At 33.2% G+C, this 21807-nt stretch overlaps 1 protein-coding gene across 6 annotated transcripts; it reads left to right on the top strand.

The window, feature by feature from the left end:
* The first annotated feature begins 5665 nt into the window (after positions 1-5665).
* On the top strand, positions 5666-20500 carry LOC128184043 (transmembrane protein 45B-like). 6 transcript variants are annotated; one of them, XM_052853347.1, is made up of 2 exons: positions 5666-5794; positions 16207-20500. In XM_052853347.1, the coding sequence occupies exon 2, from the start codon at positions 16267-16269 to the stop codon at positions 17143-17145; it is 879 nt and encodes a 292-aa protein (XP_052709307.1). In that variant the 5' UTR covers positions 5666-5794; positions 16207-16266; the 3' UTR covers positions 17146-20500. The 6 variants fall into 6 exon arrangements, with proteins under 6 accessions (XP_052709307.1, XP_052709309.1, XP_052709311.1 ...); XM_052853349.1 differs by lacking the exon at positions 5666-5794 and adding an exon at positions 10562-10631; XM_052853351.1 differs by lacking the exon at positions 5666-5794 and adding an exon at positions 11983-12101.
* Positions 20501-21807: the final 1307 nt, after the last annotated feature.

Below are 21807 nucleotides of genomic sequence, written 5' to 3'. Positions count from 1 at the left end.
CTTGAATGGCAATCATCACTGTACAGTGTACATACATTTTATCGCACGAAAACCCCTTTGACAGAGTCAACAGAGATATGGAACGTGACAACTACTAAGACACCATTGAATACCATCTAAGAGGGTCATCAAGACCTTATATGAAGAATTCTTGGTACAAGTGATACCTGAAGCATCCCTCACTGACCACAGGGGCTTGGTTGTTGGATAGTGCATTTCCTATCTTATCTTATGTGTATTTCTGTGTATTTTTATAAATAAATTCACTGAAACCCCCCGTTTCACTCATGTTAAAAAAGTGTATTCAATGTACATTAAAAAAAGTTTAATGTATATTGAATACACTTTTTTAACACGAGTGAAACGGGGGGTTTCAGTGAATTTATTTATAACAATACACAGAAATATACATTTAGATTGACAATTTTAATCAATTTTTTCTTCGGGAACAAGTAATTAGGAAATTTACTATCCAACAACCAAGCCCCTGTGTCACTGACTCCTTTCTGATAAAGACTGGATTGAAAGAAGGCTGCTTACTCTTGTCCATCCTTTTAAAATTAGTGAGAGATTGAATCGCAAAACAGGCATTTGACAAGCCAAGGGGAATACAGGAATACAGTGGACAATGGTCAGAAGGTTAGTGGACCTCGCCTTACTGTCCCATTATATATGTGACATCAGAGAGAAGTCAAACAAACTAAATAAAATTGGAAAGAAAATAGGACTAAAAATTAAAAGCAACATTTCATAGTTAAGAAAATCAGAAGGCCCTCTACCAAAATTGTGTCATGTTGTTTTTGAATTTACTGGGTGGGTGTAAATACAAAATTTACAACATGACATGTTGTAAATTTTGTATTTACACCCACCCAGTAAATTCAAAATTTACAACATGACAATTGAAAATTTCATATCCCCTGGGTAGGGGTTTTGACTCTTGTTCGGGGCAAAATGGTCATATATAGTGTAATAGCGAGCGCAGCTCGCCGGCGCGCAGCGCCGGCGCGAAGCGAGCTCTACCGGCAAGGCGTGTGTGAATAGAAAATTCGGACTAGTTGCACATTCATTCAACGGATTTTTTTGGCGTCAGTAAATCGGACCAGTAATGCATCGTTTTAATCGTCCCAGTAGTTCCCTGTAATCATGGCAATTTTTATCACTTCACACTCTCACGAGAATCAGCAAGACAAATTTAGACAGTAAAAACAATAACGATGTAAGCGACATACAGTCAATGTTACCTCTAAAGTTCACCTCAGTACACTTTCAATCAAAAATAATCGTGTGACGTCACAAACGTTTACACATTGATCCGATATATTTTTTTAGTCTCGTTCAACCAGACGCTCGGCTGTCTCCGTAAAACTCCGACGAGCAGAGAGTCTGGTAAAGCGTCACGTTGATTACCGCTACCGATAGGGGGCGCTGATTTAGTTTCATTTTGAATCGTTGTCAATGTGTGCCGGTTAAAGATTTGTGTGATATACAGTACTTTATTTTCTTGCCGTGAAAATTATGGAACTTACGTCAATTTAGTCTTATACTATAGTCTCGCTTTCGATAAACTCATTAAACATGACTGAACTTAAGTTCGACGAAGCTGTGAATGTTTGTTTACAACCTTGACAGCTTTAAAATAGATTAATTATTGGTTTTACCCTATCCCGTATGGTAACACTGCATATAAATCATTTGCATTTATAACCGTTTTTAAACTTTCCAGTCGTAGATCCTTCAGTTTAAACGGCAAAATCGTTTGCTTCTGTCATTGTTTACATGTTATAGGAGGTGTGTTTCTTTCAACCAATCAAATTCAATACCAGGATTTTGGTAAGCCTCGTTTTGACGTTACAAACAATAACGTGACGCTTTACCAGACTCTCTGCTCGTCGGAGATTTACGGAGACAGCCGAGCGTCTGGTTGAACGAGACTATATATTTTTTCGGAGTCAGTAAATTTTGACCCACAATTCATAGTACCAATGGTTTCCAACCTCACGTTCCAACATCACGTTCTCCCGAGAATCAAAGTAAAACCTTTGAAAAGCTTATAAGATGTGTAATTTTAAGAACAGCATGCTTTTTAAGTAAATAAAACAGTATACTTCGCATACTTTTATTTCTCAGGGGAGTTTTAAAGAGTAAGACGACACTTAACCAACGTCAGCTTTGACGTCACAATAAGCACTGATAAGGGGAAATTACTCTAATTGAAGTTATTGTAAATCTGCTGAAATGACCAAAATCCTCTTCAAATCTTGCAAAGGCTAAGATAAAGAACAGATGACGAATAAGGACATTTCTTCAGATACAGGAAACAGTTGTAAATTGCACTAATTTGGATGAATGCTCACAAATATTTTATTCACTATAATTACGGTAATTTCCTGAAACGTAACGTTATATACGTAGCAGCGCCTTTTTTTAAAGGGGGTGGGTGGGTGGATGGCAGCCTCATCCAAAAAATCTTTGCAAGCAAAAAGAAAAATAAATCATGAAAATTCTAATCCTTCAGCTCTTTAGCAGTTCAATGGTTTCTTTATTTTCACTTCCATTTATTACATGCGGGGGGGGGGGGGGGGACAACACCATGTTCTTTTAACATGATAAGCAAATATTTTTAAGCGTAAATTAAAAATAAAATTAAACATTAATTTTTTTTTTTAAGTGGAGGGGCAAATCCATGGTAAGTCGATTTTCTATGTATAAATTGACAAAAATGAAAAATTTTTTAGCATGGGGGGAGCTCTATGATGAGTCAAGTTTTATATGTAAGTTTAAGAAAAAATGTCTACTGCAAAAAAAAAGGGTGAAATCAATCAATCAATCATAATCACAATCACTTTAAAAGAGGAGATCGATGCATTGCAATGAATATTTATATATTAAATTCTTTATTATTTAACAACATTGTTTCTGAGATTAAACTATTGTTCTACATATAAATAAATAAATTATAACAAATCTTATAAACTATGAATAATGAAAATTTACTGAAAAATAGGTATGTTTTATTTTTTGGCATTCAAATTTTACGTTGTTAATTTTATTTTATTAATTTATTATAATTCATTGTTTGATCACATGCTGTGCTCGCCCCAACGGTCGCACCGTAAAACATATTATATATAATATTTACATTTTCCAGTGTCTTTGCTTGGGATAGCACTACATATCGATTTTGTACTATATAACCCATAATTTCAAATGTATAATTAGGGCGGCAGCGGGGTGTGTTTATTTATATTTAAATATTTAATCGTACAATGGCTTAAAATTATATAAATATACGTACTGAATTGTTTATTGGTCAACAGCTGTACAGCTCATAGACATATACAATTAATATACACATGCTAAGTACAATACAAGTCACTTGAAAAAGGCAAGTTTATACATGAAGTTTTCTGATAACAAAAGCATTCTTAATATATTTACCTAAATTGCACAAATCCTTTACATTTTGTGTTGACAATCATAGAATTAATTTAAAGATAGAGGGTTTAAGGAATTTTTCTTTTAAGTTACATTAATAGGGACAAGTGATAAGGAATCATTCTTTGAATATTGTGAGGTGATAATTTCGGTCGGGGCGTGATCAAATCTGTCACGGATGGATAGATGGATGGATGGCATCACTTTCGATTTTTGCGAGAAAAGAAAGGACAAGGTGGATGTATTAAAATGTGTAATTTTGTTTGGTTGCTATTCTTTATTTTTTCGTTTGTCAATCTTGGCCGACTCCCGTGTAATAATACTGGCGACAATATGGCACTGTGCCACTGTAATTATTTGGCTCTGGTATATATATGCTTAATAGTTAAATTGAATGTGTAAACGACGTCTGAATCTACTTATATACACAATTTGATATTTTAGCTAGTCGCCATGTAATACGCAGTTAGTTGGTTTGGTTGAAAAATTATACTTGTTTTAGGACAATATAATTGTACTGAGAGAGAGAGAGAGAGAGAGAGAGAGAGAGAGAGAGAGAGAGAGAGAGAGAGGTGTCTTTTCTATATTGACAGATTTTACTGACAAAAACAAAGAAAGATGCGAATAAGATTACAAATTTGCAAGCATCAACTACTCCAATTATTTGGAATTTGCAGATTTATATGTCTAATAGATACTACTCTAAAACCTCGAATTTCTACAGGATGAGTCGCTCCAACAAAAAGGATTATTTAAGGAGGCCGGGGGGGGGGGACGTAAAAACTACGATAGCAAAACTAAGTTTTTAACCATATGTAATTAACACCAACTATTTATATTTGCGAAGTTTCCAGAAAATCTGCCATCTGGTTCTTTTTATGAGCCACCTAAAAAAAAAACCAAGTACACTTACTGTAGGGATATACATGTATATAGGAAATTGTCATTTTTAAGTTCAAGGACACTGTCATTGTCAAGGTCATTGTCAAGGTCATTGTCCACCGACGCGAAGCGGAGGTTGACAATGGTTTTCGAGGGGTGTCAATTTCAACTGTTATCCTCCCAAACAGGCACTATTTATTTTATTATACTGAATGTCTTAATTTTAGAGATTTTTTTAACTGATTTTATATAGAAATGACGTGAATCCACGGCGAACCGCACGCGCATAATTTACGCGCATGTAACAATTCGTTGTGTTACCCGTTGCTAAGTGTGTTGCTAACGCCGAGGGTAATAGGACGGATCATCAACTGCGTCTATTATTATAATCAGATATCAGTATTTAACATGAAAGTATAATAAATGAAAAATGGTGCATCCAAAAGAAAAATACTTGAATTGTTACATATTCTTAGTGGAGAGTATTATTTATGAACTTGTGCACAGTATGTCTAGTTACTGTTTCTTGTCATGATGACAAGAGAGAGAGAGAGAGAGAGAGAGAGAGAGAGAGAGAGAGAGAGAGAGAGAGAGAGAGAGAGAGAGAGAGAGAGAGAGAGAGAGAGAGAGAGAGAGAGAGAGAGAGAGAGAGAGAGGGAGAGAGAGAGAGAGGGAGAGAGAGAGAGATGTCATGATGACAATAAAGTCATATTTTTTCAGTTTTAACCTTTTTGATTGTTTGTCTGTTTCATCCAATGTTCGTGTCCTGCCGATCTGAACATTGTTCATTTCTGGATTTTCATAACCAAATATCGTATGTTTATGACCCCTCTGAACATATAGTGAAACAACATAACTTATCATAACTTATCATGAAAATTTTAAGAAATTTCATGAAATTGAAGCTGTAAACTAAATGTCCTATAAGTGTACTTTGCGATACAAGTTAAAAATTCAGTAAGAAAATCGCACAATTCTTAATTACTCCCTATTACCTCGGTAAACACACTTATCCCTCGGACCCCCCCCCCCCCCCCGGTAAAAATGATGATACCAAAATAGACCCTATAAATGGGCGCGTCTTTTAACCACAATGATCCACAATGAACCGCGCTATAGATAAATTCGTGCATATTTTCACGCAATTTTTTTTTTTTGCATTAATTCATTCACACAATCATTATATCTCATTTATTCATCAGTTCATTCAGCCAATCTGTCATTCTACTGTTCTATATCTCCCATTATTTAGTCTTACGAGATTTACCAAATCGAACGGTTTTATTTAATTTCTGCAAATATGCCATCGAATCTTAAATTAAGATCGGGCTCTGGATTCCAACAAGTTTCGATCAACTCCGGTAACTTCATGAACTTTTGTGAAGTCTGTGATGCATGTCACGTAGACTCAGATCGGGTGGATATCTGGGACGGTGATATCATGTCTGAATGAAACTATCATACCTGTATTGGGGTAAGCATTCTTCTTTTTAATATTTGCCTAGTTCTGCATTTTTTATCATCCAGTTAGTTTTGTTGAACAGTCGGTGGGTAGAATCACGGGACTTGTCATCAAAGCATGATACATTTAGAGGCCTGTAACGTAGTCTATTTATAAGCTTCGCAAGCGACAGGTCATAGATGTTGTTTACTATTTACCGTCATAGATAAAACTATCAAGTCCTGTGGTAGAATACGGCAATCGTTCCTATACTACATGTGGTACCTCATAACTAGGAACGTATATACACGATATATTGGACTTACTAATATATACGTCCCAGTACTCTACCCAAAAATGGCTTAAATTAATTAAAGTTCATGGCCGGATTTAATTTGTTGATTTGTGGAACTTATTCATGTTATTGGTGGTGAAATAATAAAAATCTTTTTTTGTTTTGTCAGGGACGTATATACTAACTTAGTATAAACGTCCCTGGTTTTGTGGTATAATTTCATTGGTTTTATTGACCGTCGAATATTAATCGAATTGAAGAACAATTTCTCAGATTGACATGAGGAAATGAGGAGTGAAATTGAAGTTATAAAGTACGCCGTAAAACTGTTTCAACCTACCGTATTTTTCCGACAATTAGTCAGTATTTTTTTTCCTCTGAAGCAGAGCACCCGACTTATCGTCTTGTTCGACTTGTCGTAGGCTCGATGTCAGAAATTTTTTAAAAATAGCATTAAAAATCTTGGTTTTAATCATCTTGAGTTGGCTGTGTGATTGAAAATTACGTTGTTGAATTCACTGTTCATCTTTAATAATTATCATTTTCACTCATCTGTCAACACTTAAATACATAATAATAACAACAGTTATTAAAAAATGTTACATTGTCCTTAATCAATTAAAAGTTTTACCGTTCCGTTTTTATAAACACATCGTCACATGGTTCTATGTATCACTAGTAGGAAGATAACATTGCGCAGTAAAATTGAAACCAAGTTTGAATGGAAGAAAATATTGCAGTAGGTCCGGGGGATGTTTTTTTAAATTTAATTATTTTATTTGTAGAGTTGTTAGTGGAAAGTATAAATCAGAAATATTTAATGGTCAAATTCAATCTTAAAATACGTAATCGGCAATTATCAATACTACTGTTTATACAATAGGCTGACACCGGTTGTGTTAATTATCTTGCCCTAAGGCTGAGATCTTTACGGCAATTTCACTCCCTGTGTATATAAAGAGTACCTTTATAAGAGTGATTATAGTTCATTAATTATTGTCCAATTCTTTGATTATTGTTAGATAATTTTTTTAGGAAACGTATGTATGTCGTATATCGTCATTATCAAGTCGTACAAATGATCGATCTATTTCTATAAGTGTCTATGTAAAACAATAGCGTGTAACTGCATTACTGGATACAAAGTAAACAAGTTTCATTAAATCATAGTAATTGCTAAGCTTTCTTCACTTGAGATCCCCCTTTGAAGTCCGACACGAGACAGGTGCATGCCTATGACACTGGAAATTGTTAAACAAACATTGACCACGCGCCAAGTCAACAGGTGGCTGGTTACGTAATGGCGAATACACTGGCGATAGTCAGAGTGGATACTTATTTTAATGCTTGGGAATAAAATATTTCTGACAAAGTAAGTTTAGTTTTGCATAACCTGCGATATCGGGAATTGTTTAAAATGCAAGCGACTTTTTAGAAGTTGCCGGTATTTGAAAATTTGATGCATAAGTATAAAGCGTAATTGTTTAAATGTTAATCATTAATAATAATTGGTAGCAATATCGGTGACATCGTGGCATCATACACTGATAATGTTACTGCAGTTTTATAGGCCATTTTGAAGTGATAAGATCGACGTATGGTCTGAGATCGATGTATCATAGGATTTTGTTAAAATTTTGGCTAAATATGGGCAATTCGACGAGTCGTCCGCATCGACGAGTCGTCGGGAAAATACGGTACTTTATATGAGTCTTCTGACTCTTTTTTAGCTATTGAATTTATTTTGTTTATTGTTTGAAATTGAGACAAATTTGTTCTCTTTAGGAAAAAAATGAACAAAATTTAAACGTAACATTGAGCGGCTTAGTACATTTTTATGTGTGAGCAATTGTGATGTCATCAAAAAAGTTTATAATGTGTTACAAACAGATTATAAATGATTCATATTTCATAATCAAGTCAAATTCTTTGATTTACAGTCAAAAAATTAAGTCATAATGATATCAACTGTGTAAAGGGGTTTTTATCAGTGAGAGATCTTTCTCATACCAATATCTACAATACTTTGATTTTAAAAGACCTGACTGATCCAAAACATTACACTTTTTTTTTAGTGCTCCGTGAAGAATTATTTGTGTCACTGAGGGGAAAGGGCACCATAGGATAAGGGGAACTAACTTGTATAGGCCCAACCCAACAGACAGGGGGTCGACCTATAGTTATTAGGCTTGAATTGACCTTTAAGTCGAATATGCATAGAGCTATAACTCGAAGGCAGGTTTCACAATTTATAAATTAAGTGATTTGAATTCACTATGAATTATCATTTATTGACTGTCCACCCGAGTCTGTCAGTAGACTAAGAAACATAGAGATAAATTTTAAATCTGACTCATTTGGAACAATTATATTGACTAATTGGGGATAATTAGCAGATCAGACTGACCACACTAATTACTTGTCATCTGGCATGAGCAAACTCTAAAACACATATGTTACACAAAATGACATACCACATGACATTTGATTAGTTTATTTTGAAAAATTTAACTATTTTACTATGAATTTAAGTTATTATTAAAAGAATGGGCACAACACATGCTTATTAGAAGGAAAAAATTGTCCGGTGAATTTATGTCAGATCCATGGCAAAACCAAATTGAAAAATTTGACATTGAAATTAAATGATAAAATCTCCAATGACAATGTTCATATTGAAAATGTATTTTGAAATTTACATCTTCATTCATTTGTGGCAGATTTTGTATTTTTGTGGAAAACAGTTAAGAAAGAAATATTTAGATTTTGCTAAATCATTTTACATGTAATTTGAATATCTTGGTAATAACCAAATTTTTGATGATGGAGCATCTGATGTACTTTATTCTAAGGTTACTTTATTGTTAACCAGGTTTTCCAACGGAAAAATCTTGTTATTGAAATGGTGAAAATGGTGGGCAGGTGGCTGCCAAAAGGGTACCCGCATTTGTCGGATAACTCCTCATACAGTTTTCAAGATAGGAAGTTGTTCTTTTGCAGATCAATTGTACATATATCAGAGGTGTGCATATTGGTAGGATTTTGATTTCTGAAAATTTATGAAAAAAATACTAGCTTTTGAACTTGATTACCAGGATGATTATGTTAAGTAGTTCTAATTCAACTAGGATAAAAAAAAAAAAAAAACAGCATGCGGGTGCATTCTTATTTATTTGTATATTTTAAACCAAGTTCTCCGATCCATGGGGGGGGGGGGGGGGGATGTGTCTGATGTGTGGTGAAGTTGCCCTCATTAAGATAAAAAATAGGATAAGTTTAATGCAAGATATGTTAAGATTAGCTCAAAATACAGAAAAAACTGACAGGTGAGGATCAATCTAGAGCATCCTTTGTCCAGATACAATGTAACTCCTCTTACAGTTTTCAAGATTTAAATTCAGTTATTTGCATTAATCAATTGTACAAATATGCACCATTGAGATACGCATCATACATGTACTTTGATTTTTTTATAAATCAACAATTGGATTATTGATACTACATGTTCACACAAAAGAAAGTCTGGTTTGCTGTCACATTGACTGAATCCTCTTGTTTATCTTTTCCTCAGGAGGACGTCAGATATTTTTGTTCATAAGTGAAGGACAGGCCTAGCCTGAACTACATAGGACACTCTCTGATGTTCCTTTTACTTTCTAGAATATTCTAGAATAGTAAAAAATAACTAACAGTTCCACCATTGACTTGGATGATGATTGACAAAGCTTATTTATCCTAAATATTCACACATTTGCAAAAAAAAATAATATAATTTTATTTTACATGATTCAAGTTTACTACACTGTTGATATGTATACTTTCAGAAACAATTTCAACTTAATGATACCGAGACCCAGGTTATTCGGAGGTCAGGGGAATCAATATTAAAACCATTATAAACTTATAGACCCGTATGGAATGCATAAACCTACATGTACGATCTTATATAGGTATAAATGTTTGTTATAACAGTAGTGCATATATCTTATGAAAAGCTCATTTCTAAATTAAAAGTACATGTGCCTCATGAGTGCTTGCATGCATTCAGCCTAAGATTATGTATAGTCTGAGGTGAATTTAAAATAAGAAATAGAAATGGTAAGGCATCATGACCTTTATGATCTTAAAATTAGGTGATTTAATACCTATAAATTCTGTCACACTTGACTGAAGATTAAAAGTTTAGATTTAAAGACTAAAAGTACCGGTACTGGTAGTTTTTAGTCTTTTAAGATAGAAAAATGTCCCCTCCGCGGTAAACACAGCTAACTACTGCATAGAAACGTGGTTTAAAAACACAGCAGCAGCTAGCATACAAATTGATATTGCAAAATTTCTTTTTCCGTTGTGTGTGTATGTATGAGCAAGTGTGGTCACGTAATTTAAATCCGTATACAAAATACGCACAGTGGCGTTTGGTGGACTGTGTACAGGCTAGCAAACAGAAGTGTCGTGATTATTTTTATTTCTCTCTTTTCTCCAACTTTTGAAGGAAATCTTGAGCGAGGAAATGTCACTGACAGTAAATGTTTACTCGCAGTCAGGATTAAAACATTGATGACAAAGAGAAACAATGTAAGTTGTAAATGCTTGTAATATATTTGTTTATTGCTCTATGGCTATCAGTTGTACAGCTATGATTCGAATTGAACTTATTAAAATAGTGTCTAAGAAAAAAAGTATCTGTTTTCAGAATTAGACCGCATGATTGTTGATATAATATTAATCTTAAATTCACTGGCTTATCAAAGCATGAATTACAGTAATTCAGTGAACCTATCAGTATGGACTTACATGTGCTTGTAAGTTATTGTCTTATTTGTCAGTGTTACTTTAATTAATTTATATTCTTGATTGTTAATATATGCACTGATCCAGAAAAATTTTCCAAGGGGGGGGGGGGGGGGGGGTCTAAATTGAAAGCTACACTAATCATCAGAAATCTTGGGGGCAATGTAGTACATGTATACATATAGCTTCAACAAAAATCCATACCCAAAAAAGAAAAATATTCCCCAAATCATGAAATTCATGGGGGGTTAAGGTGGGGGGGGGGGGGGGGGGTCCGAGACATATTTGCGATAACTTTACTATGTAAATTTAATTTAATAAATTTTCATTTTCATTTTCCTGGCAGGACTCCCCCCCCCCCCCCCCCCTCTAGATTTGCGCATGACAATATGTTTGACTTTGTTAATTATGTGTTACATATGTATCATGACTATTAGCTAGTGCTAGGTTTCAAAAATGAGATTTGTTCCAACATGTACATGTAAATTGTAAGCTTTTGGTAGATGACTGTATGTTTTCTGAGGATTTAATATTTGTCATGTTGATAAAGAAATACAATACTGTACACAACAAATTGAATCTAATATTTGAAAAAATCCAATATTTAGATAAAACCCAAGTTGATTAAGAAAAAAAAAATTATTTATATATATATATATATATAGATATATCAGCTTAGTTCACCAACAATACTTATAAACACTTTAGAGTATATATACATAATATATATTAAACATTGTATTAGATATTTACAACAGATATGTAATTTGATATGGCATCGGCTAGAGTTTTTTTTTTTTTTATCAATACCCTTGCATGGTGTTGGCTAGACTGTTATGAAATCTTAGGTCATTATATAGGACAACCATTTTTTTTTGTGCATTGAAAGTCAAACAAAGAATCTATAATTAAAGGAGATTAAATTTCTAGTGGCCAAGTTGTGACGTGACCATACCGGATATGGCCATCACAGTGACTGAAAGTTATGTCAAGATTAACCCCCCATTCCTGTTCATGTTATAATGACCATACTGTATATGGTCACCACAGTGACTGATGATTATGTCAAGATAACCCCCCTTCCTGTTCATGTTATAATGGTCGTGCCATGTTTTATCCTGGTACGTCCTAGCTGGTATATTATTGTGCACATTTTATATGTACATGAATAACATCTTTAATTTACATGGAAGAATTTAGAAACCAACTTTGATTTCAACAGAGTTTTAAACTTCAAAATTCATATACATGTTTGTAAGTATTCCACTAATATACTGTAGATTCCTTAATTAAACGTGAGGAATTAATATCCGCGTAAAATCGTGGGAAGCATCCTTCTGTGATTTTAAAATCTCGCCATTATTTTCTGAGTGTTGACAACTATATTGCAATAAGAAGAAAAGTTCCAAGTTTGCAATTTTTTCTGATGACATTGCTTATTTTGTATATAATATATTCACATCAGAGTGGAGATATCACTAGAGAGCATGGGCTCACAGTTAGCTTGTTTTTTATGCTTTTGAAGATATAAGTTAATTACTAAGAAAATGCAAAATAAACAAAAATCTTATACATTTAATTTTAAGTAAGTAGCAATGCATTAAGAAAAATAATGGATGTAGTATAATTCAAGATGTAGATGATAAACTTTGGTAAATCTGTATTGGAGTTAAATGTGTGACAAAAGCTTTTAATTAAGTCTGCAGCAGTGTTCTATTCTGACTAGATTAAAATACTGTTCTTTTCTTATAATGTCATATACCACAAAACACATCTTTCAATGTTTACCCAGCTGACATTTATAGCCCCAAAAGGGGTCTCAAGAATGGGGATGGGGGGAGCTGGCCGGTTAAAGGTATTTTTAAATCCTCCAGTGATTTTGTCCAGGTGAATTAGAGATACGTGATTTAAAGCATGAACTGGTCGATACTGCGCAGTAGATAGGTTCACCTCAGAACCCCAAGCTACAAAGCTTCCAGCCAATCTTCAAAGATCTGTGTCTGTTTATCAAACCTACTGTACGAAGTACGAAGTCATCACTTAATTGTACTGTCTCAGGCGAGTGCCATTATCTCTCATTGCTACCTGTTTACAGGTGAGAGAAGGACTGAGGTAGGTTTTTTGTGGGTATGGTACAGTGATTAGCATGCATGGTGACACAGGTCTTTTATAGGGGGGTGAAATATTTGTCCTTTTCTGAGACCAGTGATCATGATCTGGAATTGAAAGAGAAGCGTGACTCTCAACTACTTAATTTTAGTGAGAAAGACATGTGATCTTGGGATTTAAACAGGTATGTAGGAGTGATCAGCGTATTCATGATCGGCCTTTAAATACTGAAGGTAAACATTACCCTGCTGGGTGGAGAATTTAAAAGGTCTGAATGAAATTTCGATTAATCCACAGGAGACTTCTGGGACCTGGGTGTTAAAAAGCTGTTACAGTGGCTAAAGTATACGTTAAAGAAATACTTCAAAATCATTAATAAACAAAGTTTAATTTTTTAAACAATTTTGTGTAATATGATATGTTACTTAACTTTAGATTCAATGTTTATAATTAGTTTTTTCAAGATTTATTAAAGAAAATGATTATTTCTGCTCTTACTCCAAATTGTTTCATGTTGCTTCAATCAGTGTAACATGAGTTGAGCCTCACATTAAATGAACTTAATTATTTAAAAAAGATCAAATCTTACATTTAATATATGAAGGATCAATTCCACTTGTAATCAATTAAGTTATAATTAAAGTTGCATTACATGTATTCTGAAAAATTATTGTGAAGATTGGGTTGTAAATTGCATGCCTTGGGAATCAAAATTTCAAAATTTCATTTTTTTTTTTTATTATTATTATATGAATTATTCTATTATATTCAAGCAGATTGGCTAAGGAAGATAACTTAGATAAGAAAATTTAATGTGCTTAAGTTTCAACAGTAAAATAATTATAACTGTAAAATTGGCATCTTATCTAACCCAGCTTTCTCGTCCCTCCATCAACACAATTGGACTTCATTAGTTTTTATCATAGTACATGTATTTAATTCTTGTAAGAGTTATAACCCTATATACTGCTATTTAATTAATATCGCTAATATTGAACAGACATAAGAAAAACAAGGGTTGAATACAGTATATTGTGGGTGGCTCTTTATGTCTTAATTAAACAATCACTGGTTTTTGGAAATGAAAAAACAGACTTTTCAATGATGGAGCTGTGTGTATAATGATCAAAATATGTAATGCGGGTGCTACAGGTATCCGTTGGTATACGGTTGACCTAACGAACATTCAACAGGAGCATTAGCTTATACAATGAATATTGATTAGAGGGGCTCGCAGGAAAGTCATTAACTTTCATTCAAGTACATTGTTTGCCTGAGAGCAGTATTGATTCATGGATTGATTCAATAAAATGTTGACAATTTTTTTTTTTCGTTCATTTTATGCTGAGGTGGTAGAGAATAGGGACGGCGATATAAGGCCATACAAGGTTTCGGTGGTCAGTGGTAGGTCGATATTGATTTGCTTGGAATATAGTTTGACTGCAGTCCGGTGTATAGAAATGACTTTCGTTTCCATAATAAAAATTTACAGATATCATACAATGTAGATTAGAATGATTTAAATATCAATTTTGTGATTGTTTTCCTGTGGTGTTGTTATGATTGAGGTGAGGGGAAGTTGTCATTCATCATCGAAAAACATCCTCACCTTGAAGACTTCTTACAGGTATGTCACTTGCCTATACCAAATGCCTTTGAAAATTGTTTTAATGTATTAAAATAAGATAAACCACACAAAATGGCCTTGACCTTGAATACATACAGGTGTAAACATACCTGACTTTTTTTGTTTGTTTGATATGTTGAAGTCTTTTACATGTTCAGTATATGCCACCTATAAGGCATCATTTGCATATATATATAACTACAGATCTACTTTAACCTTAACTTGACCACCACTAGATGCAATTTCATTTATAAGCACCATAAATGCAAAATATTTAAAATTGTAAAATCATTGTATTTAGAAACAGTTAACAGGTTGGAACCAGTTCCCCAAATGGGATATAATAACCCTTTTTTTTGATAAATTAGCCAAAATGGGATATAAATTTAAAGTGCAAAAAATGATAATTTTTGATTATGAAATTTTTGATATAAATCTGCATTAGAAAAGATGAAATATAACAACTTTTGGTAAACAACCTTTTCTGTAACTGTACTATAATGGAGGTTGATCCCTCAGTATATCCAAAACTTCTTGGGGATCAGTCTTATAATCTAAAGACATATAGAAAAACTTCTTAACCAAATGTTGCATTTGATTCACATTAATGCAGATTTATATCAAAAATTTCAAAGTCAAAATTTTTTATTTTTTGCACTTTAAAGTCATATTCTATTTGGGCAATTGGTCCTGACCTGGTTAACACTAAGACATACATGTATGGAGAAATAAACATGTTAAATGGGAGAAAATTAATCATACATTAATGCTTCATGTACATGTGTAAGTATAGTTATGTACTTTAAAAATGAAAATGAATATTTTAAAAGTATTACTTGTACAATTAAGGCTGTGATGGGTTGGGGTCCAAGCTTGTATATTCCAGGCTTCACAATACACCTTGCCTATTTTTTGGTGTCTGTAGAATTAATTCAAGCAGGTAGAAAGTACAAGCTTGTACTTTAATTGTTGTCAATGTACTTTGAAGTTGTTTACTGCAAAAATAACAATGATTTTTAAGGAATTTTACACAGGTATTTTGTTATTTCATCTGAAAGGAAAACATTGTAATACCGTCATGATCATCATAATTATAAATGAAAGCTTTAATTGTTTAATTATTTAAATCGATTACTTAAAAAATATAGTTGTAACAAGAAGAATGCAATGATTTATATATCTACATTAATAAGGTTCAATATGCCATAGTTGTTTACTGGAGCATGTCTGTATTAAAGGGGAAAATATTGTTTTGATTTACCGGTACTTTTTAACTTTTTATATGCCGGATGTCTGTCACGTAATGGTATCACCTACCAACTGCAAGCCAGGTGAATGTGTGGTTGTTGTATCTGATTTATAAGGGGTATGCTTTTGTGTGTTAATGCATTGAGTCGGAAATTTCCACAGATCTGTTGATTGTCCTCGCGGTCTCTGATCATAGCTATATATAACTGGCAATATGCATGTCTCTCTCTGATCACCGGTTTGTAAACAGGTGATAAATGTGTCTTGTTAATAAACATTTTTCACCTCATCAGATACTATACATTTTCAAATCAATATTTTCTAAATGTACAGCGCGACTGTGACTAACTCAATAATTGCTTTTTCTCATTTCAGATTTCCATCCTGTGTCAGTTGACGTTTTTTCGGTAGTTTGAAACTGTAGAGAGGAGTATTATGGGAAGTTTTGCAGGACATGCCCTTCCAGGGTCTTTTTTCATTGTGATGTCGGTATGGTGGATCATCTCCATCTTTACGCGATATTTCAAAGCTCTGAAGCGCGACACCAGGTTCAAGAGTTCCGTCACGTTTCCATTCCTCTGCTGTCCTGGGAGACTGCGGAATTGGCCACTGGAAGCCATGGTCAAACTGTTCATGGTGTCTGTTGGGTTCTCGCTAGAAATCTACACTGGGACCAGTGATGGAAAATTCACAGCACTTGGCAATGGGCAGCACGCCACAATGTTTTTCTTTTTTGGAATAACTGCTGTAATAGATTTACTTCTCTTCTTCGATGTGCCACTACCAAAGGACTTAGATTATGTTTCAAACATTTTGGCCATTGGAGTTGAGGGTCTTCTTTTCAAATTTCATCTGCATGGCCGAACACATTTGGATGTTCTTCTGCATACGCTTTTGATTTACTCTATAGCCCTCAATGCATTAGGAATTATTTTGGAAATGAAGTACCGACATAATATCCTCTGCGCCCTGTCCAGGTGCTATGGATTTTTGCTCCAAGGAACCTGGTTCTGGCAGGTTGGCTTCATTCTCTACAATCCATATCCAAACCACATCCCATGGAAACCCGACGACCATGACGATTTGATGATAGCCACCATGTTCTTTTCGTGGCATGTAGCTGCCAATTTCCTTGTCGTTCTATGCATTGGTGGAGTGATAGGCTTCCTTCACCGGCGCTTTGGGGGCTACGCAGGCGAGGATGAGTTCGCCATGAAGCGGTTGATCCACAAAGACTCAAACGGCCAGAGACTGATCTCCATGCATGAGGAGAGTGACAGTGATATAGAATTCCAAAAGCCTGCCAGCAGATAATTCAGGTTCATCCATCACTTAACATTTGTTTTAATTGTTATGCAATTTGTTCATATTATTCGTACATCTGCCATCTAGAAAGTCTCCTAGTTACATGCATGTGGAATAAGAAGAATCCAAGGGGGCAGATTGTGGTAACAAAGTTTTGCTTTTGATTTCCATGAAACTGTTTTAAAGTGTGGACTTGTAACAGATATATGTGTACCATTGAGGTGTTTGTTTGGATTTAGATGTTTCATTATTTCTTTTAAACGGGAATGTAAGTTGTAAAAGCTGATCGAGTTAGAAAGTGGTATATTTGTGCAAAAACTTGTCTTTTTATTTTATAGGAAAAAAATATCATTCATTTTTATCTCATCAATAACATACAAAGAAATTTCCTGTTGATTCAGAAAGATACATGATACATTCAAAGTGAAATTTATTTCAAGTTTTAAAGTCCCAATGTCACATCTCATTGATCAAGCATCAAAAATGCCTAAAGACATACTTTTGTGTACAATTTTGTTGACGTGTTAAAGCAAAAATAAAGCCTGAATTGTTGAAGATGAAATCAATTTATTGCTATTTGCCCCCAGGCACATACCAGTAATCATCTTCGATTTTTTGTTTGTGTTTACCCAATTGTTTAAACGAATTTAAATGTTTTTGCTCCCACTCTATTTTTATTGTTATAAGAATGAATTCCTTTGTCAACCACTCTGACTTTTAAATATTAATTTGGTTTTAAAAAATTGAAAGACTTGAATGAAGTTGATGAAAGTCTGTTACACAGTCATGTTATATACCGTTTTCCTGAAATGTGATAAAACCAAAAGATCAAATTTTTCTTTTTACTCTGATTTTTTGCTGTAGAATATATCAAAGAATGTGATTCATTGTTTTTATATTTTTTTTTAAAGAGACAAAAAATAGTGATTCAGAAGGAAAAAGAAACCAAATTATTATATTCATTGAATCCTAACTTGAACCACAAAGGGAACCTTTAATACATCTTCCCAAATTGAATCCTTGTTTACAATATGTAGTGAATTATACTTTTTCTTCAACATATCACGTGAGGTTGTGATGGATAACTTGAAGATCCAACCACATTGTGATGCTATCTTGTGAGAGCTATCCCTTCATGTATATACACAAACAAGCTTCCATCCAGGCATTTAAAATATATATTTATGCAAAATTTACATCTACATGTATATTTTTTATATAGCATAATATTTACAATGTCCTATAGAGTTTCTTTAAGTTTTTGCAATGTTTTGCTACTATGTGGACATCAATATGTTTATTATTGTCGATGAGGGAGCTATTTATATCAGTATGTATTTTACGTGTACTTGTTCCTTTATTTTGCATGTATTTGAATTTGCCGTTAACATCTTAATTAGTATTCATCTTTTCTCTCCCCTCAAATGTTCAGTGCTAATTAAAAAGTTTAGACCCACTACACTACATTCTGTACATGTTGTGAAAACAAGTTTAACCTCCATGGCTCCCCAAACACATCTCCTCCAGTCTAAAAATGATTTGGTCTTGTAATTATAATTTTCTCTTGATAAAATTTCACACCAGTATGTATGTAAACTAAGAGTCCATATTATTTCCATACGTTTTTTGGTTTTTTTTGCTCAGATAATAGCAATTTGTTATATAATGACATTTTATTTTATATAATGACGCAGTTAAAAACTGAAGCTTGCATTAGACAGGGTTGCCTATTGTCCTCCTTGTCTTTGCAATAATCTACAGAAAAAAAAGTACCATCTTTTAAGGCTTATTTGTGTGATTTGTTTAAGTTCTTTAAACATGTTTGTTATTTATTATGGTATTTCTACATTGCATACTACACTGTTATATTATAAATGTGTATGGAAAACAGGTGTTCAAGAATATTTTGTTATAGGATTATCATAGAAATTATCAATGTATTTAAAGAATAAATACTACATCCAGTTATGGACAATATGATCTTGATGAGATGTGTGTTTATTTATGAAAAGTTCATCAATTTTATCATTTTGTGATTGAAATGAGAAATCCATGAAGAAGTCTTATATCATCTATTTTATGTATGGTATTTTATTTATTATAGTTTGTTAGCTAGTGATGAAAAACATGAGCATGTGTTTTATACGTGTATGTTGAAACAAATCAATTAGAAAGTTTATCTATTCTCTTTTTTTTTACCATCCAAAATATTTCAATGTTACACAAATCTTCGTTAATATTGCAGCATAATATGAGTGTATATTGGAAACATTCAGTGTCCAATTTTTTCATGACATAGTCCCAAAAAATATGAATTGAAGCAACCAACTCTTAAGTATTTTGTTATTTTTCAAGTTCAATTCGTTTTTTACATGTTTGTATATTGGTACCAAAAATGCATGTTGAAAACAAAATGATATTCTGTGTTTATTGTAAACATTCTGTGTCCAATTTTTTCATGACATAGTCCCAGAAAATATGAATTGAAGCAACCAACTTTTAAGTATTTTGTTATTTGTTCAGTTCAATTAAAATTCGTTTTTTACATGTTTGTATATTGGTACCAAAGTATATTAATGCATGTTGAAAACAAAATGATATTCTGTGTTCCTATGTGTTTACATGTTTCTGTATAAAACATTAAATTTATTAATGTTCCGTTTCAATTCTTGTTACAATAGAGTTCATAATTACATTTTTCTGACCTCTTTATCTCTGTAGATAGTTTGATTAAAACTTGATGACAAAAAATGTATGTTTTTGTTCTTTAATTTAAATTATGATAGTTTAAGGTGGTATGGGACACTTGTCAGTATTCATTTGGATAAAAGTACATTAAAATCAATGTATTTTGACTTGTTTTGAATTTTTATAATTTAAAATATTTGACCAGAAAATTTTGGGAACAGAAAAATTAATAAAATCCCAAAGGGGATCGATTCAAACTCATGACTTGCAGATTCGTAGTTAACGCTCAAACCTATTGCGCAACGCTGTTGTGAAACAATTTTTGGGGGGGGGGCATTTATAAAAATTATATTTGAATTATTTGTTTACTAATACATGCATTTCGATATAGGAAGAACGTCACAATATGGATGTGTCCCATACCACCTTTATTAATATTGAATACTACAGTGTGTACCCAGTCTGAATGAATTACAACTCTGCCTTACACAAACAAATCAAGCAGGATATAGATTTGGTATCGGACGTATTCGCTTAATTGATTATGTTACAGGACGTCCTGAATTCTATAATGTGCAGAATTTTGATTTGTATAAATATTGATGGGTTTTATGTACCTAGGTAAAATAGACTGGTAAATTCATGTTACAGTAATAGTGTGAATGTACAGGCACCTGTTTTAATAAAAAAAAATTTAATCTGAAGTTTTCGCCTCCACTAGCTTTCAGAATGGTCTTCGATTAACGAATATTACCAAGTACAATGAGGAAACCCACGGCAAAAACCTTGGAGTGAAACTTGATATCCTAACCATGCGTTCACAGTACACACTACGATTGAAGTCCCTTTTGTTGAACAAATTCCTGGCTTATTTTGATTGATTTCAACTCGTTCAGGTGGGAGATTGGGGAATTATTCCATGCCTTACCAAACATGCAAAGCAAATACATGTATTCTGGCGACATCACCATAGTTTCATGTCCAAAGTCGGGGGAAATATATAAATACAAAAAATCTAATTGTATACAGGCTGGATTCATCAAAATTGCCGGAGATTATGTAATTTTTTTATGATTATTTACGTAGTTTATCTTGCATGGCTCTTATAATTGAGATTTTCATTTGTGTAGTTACTAAATCTCAGCAAAATACATTACAAATCTGGTATTATAGTAATCAGGGGAAAACGGAACGGAAATAGTGTTTGCCATGACACACTTTCATGCTATTAGCAAAGTGTCGTTCATCTTATCTCGTCATACATTCCGCATTAAATTTACATTAAAAGAAAAAGAAACAATTTAACGGTTCTAACAAATCGGTTTTTGAGAATGTACACGCTGTTCTGTCCATGCCTGTATAAACGTTTTACGTTAGGAATCGATTAATTCAATTGTTTTTCGGTATGGTTTCGTTCATATTAAAAAAAACAATCAATATCTTGTTATTGATCGGTAGGTTGTATATATTATTATTTCACGATCTATTTGATTTAACATATTTCTTCAATTCATCATTTCTATATTTTAATGTGGTTTACAAAGATGGTGTACTGTTCCACTACACACACAAATCAAAGTACTGAAGAACTGAGAGGAGTTGATTTTGTCGATGTTTATTTATTTCAAAATCAATGATATGTTATTTTGCATGACAAGTACATGTATTTTCTAATTTGAATTACGCATATTTTTATAATATGAATTTTTGGACTTTTTCGACAAGAATGTCGAGAAACCCCCATATGAATAATGTTAAATAATATTCAAAGATAAAATTAATTCAATCAAACTATGTATCGGTGATAGAAATATTTCTAGAAAATTGTATGGATCCAAGCAATATTGAACTCTAGTCTCGTTCAACCAAACGCTCGGCTGACACCGTAAATCTTCGACAAGGATTCACGGAGACAGACTCTGGCGTAGGAATACATACGACTACAAAAAAATTTAAATTGTTCGTACCATTTAAAATCTGACT

This window comes from Crassostrea angulata, chromosome 5 (genome assembly GCF_025612915.1).
Source record: "Crassostrea angulata isolate pt1a10 chromosome 5, ASM2561291v2, whole genome shotgun sequence".
Classification (NCBI taxonomy): domain Eukaryota; kingdom Metazoa; phylum Mollusca; class Bivalvia; order Ostreida; family Ostreidae; genus Magallana; species Magallana angulata.
This window is presented reverse-complemented; position numbering and strand designations above follow the sequence as displayed.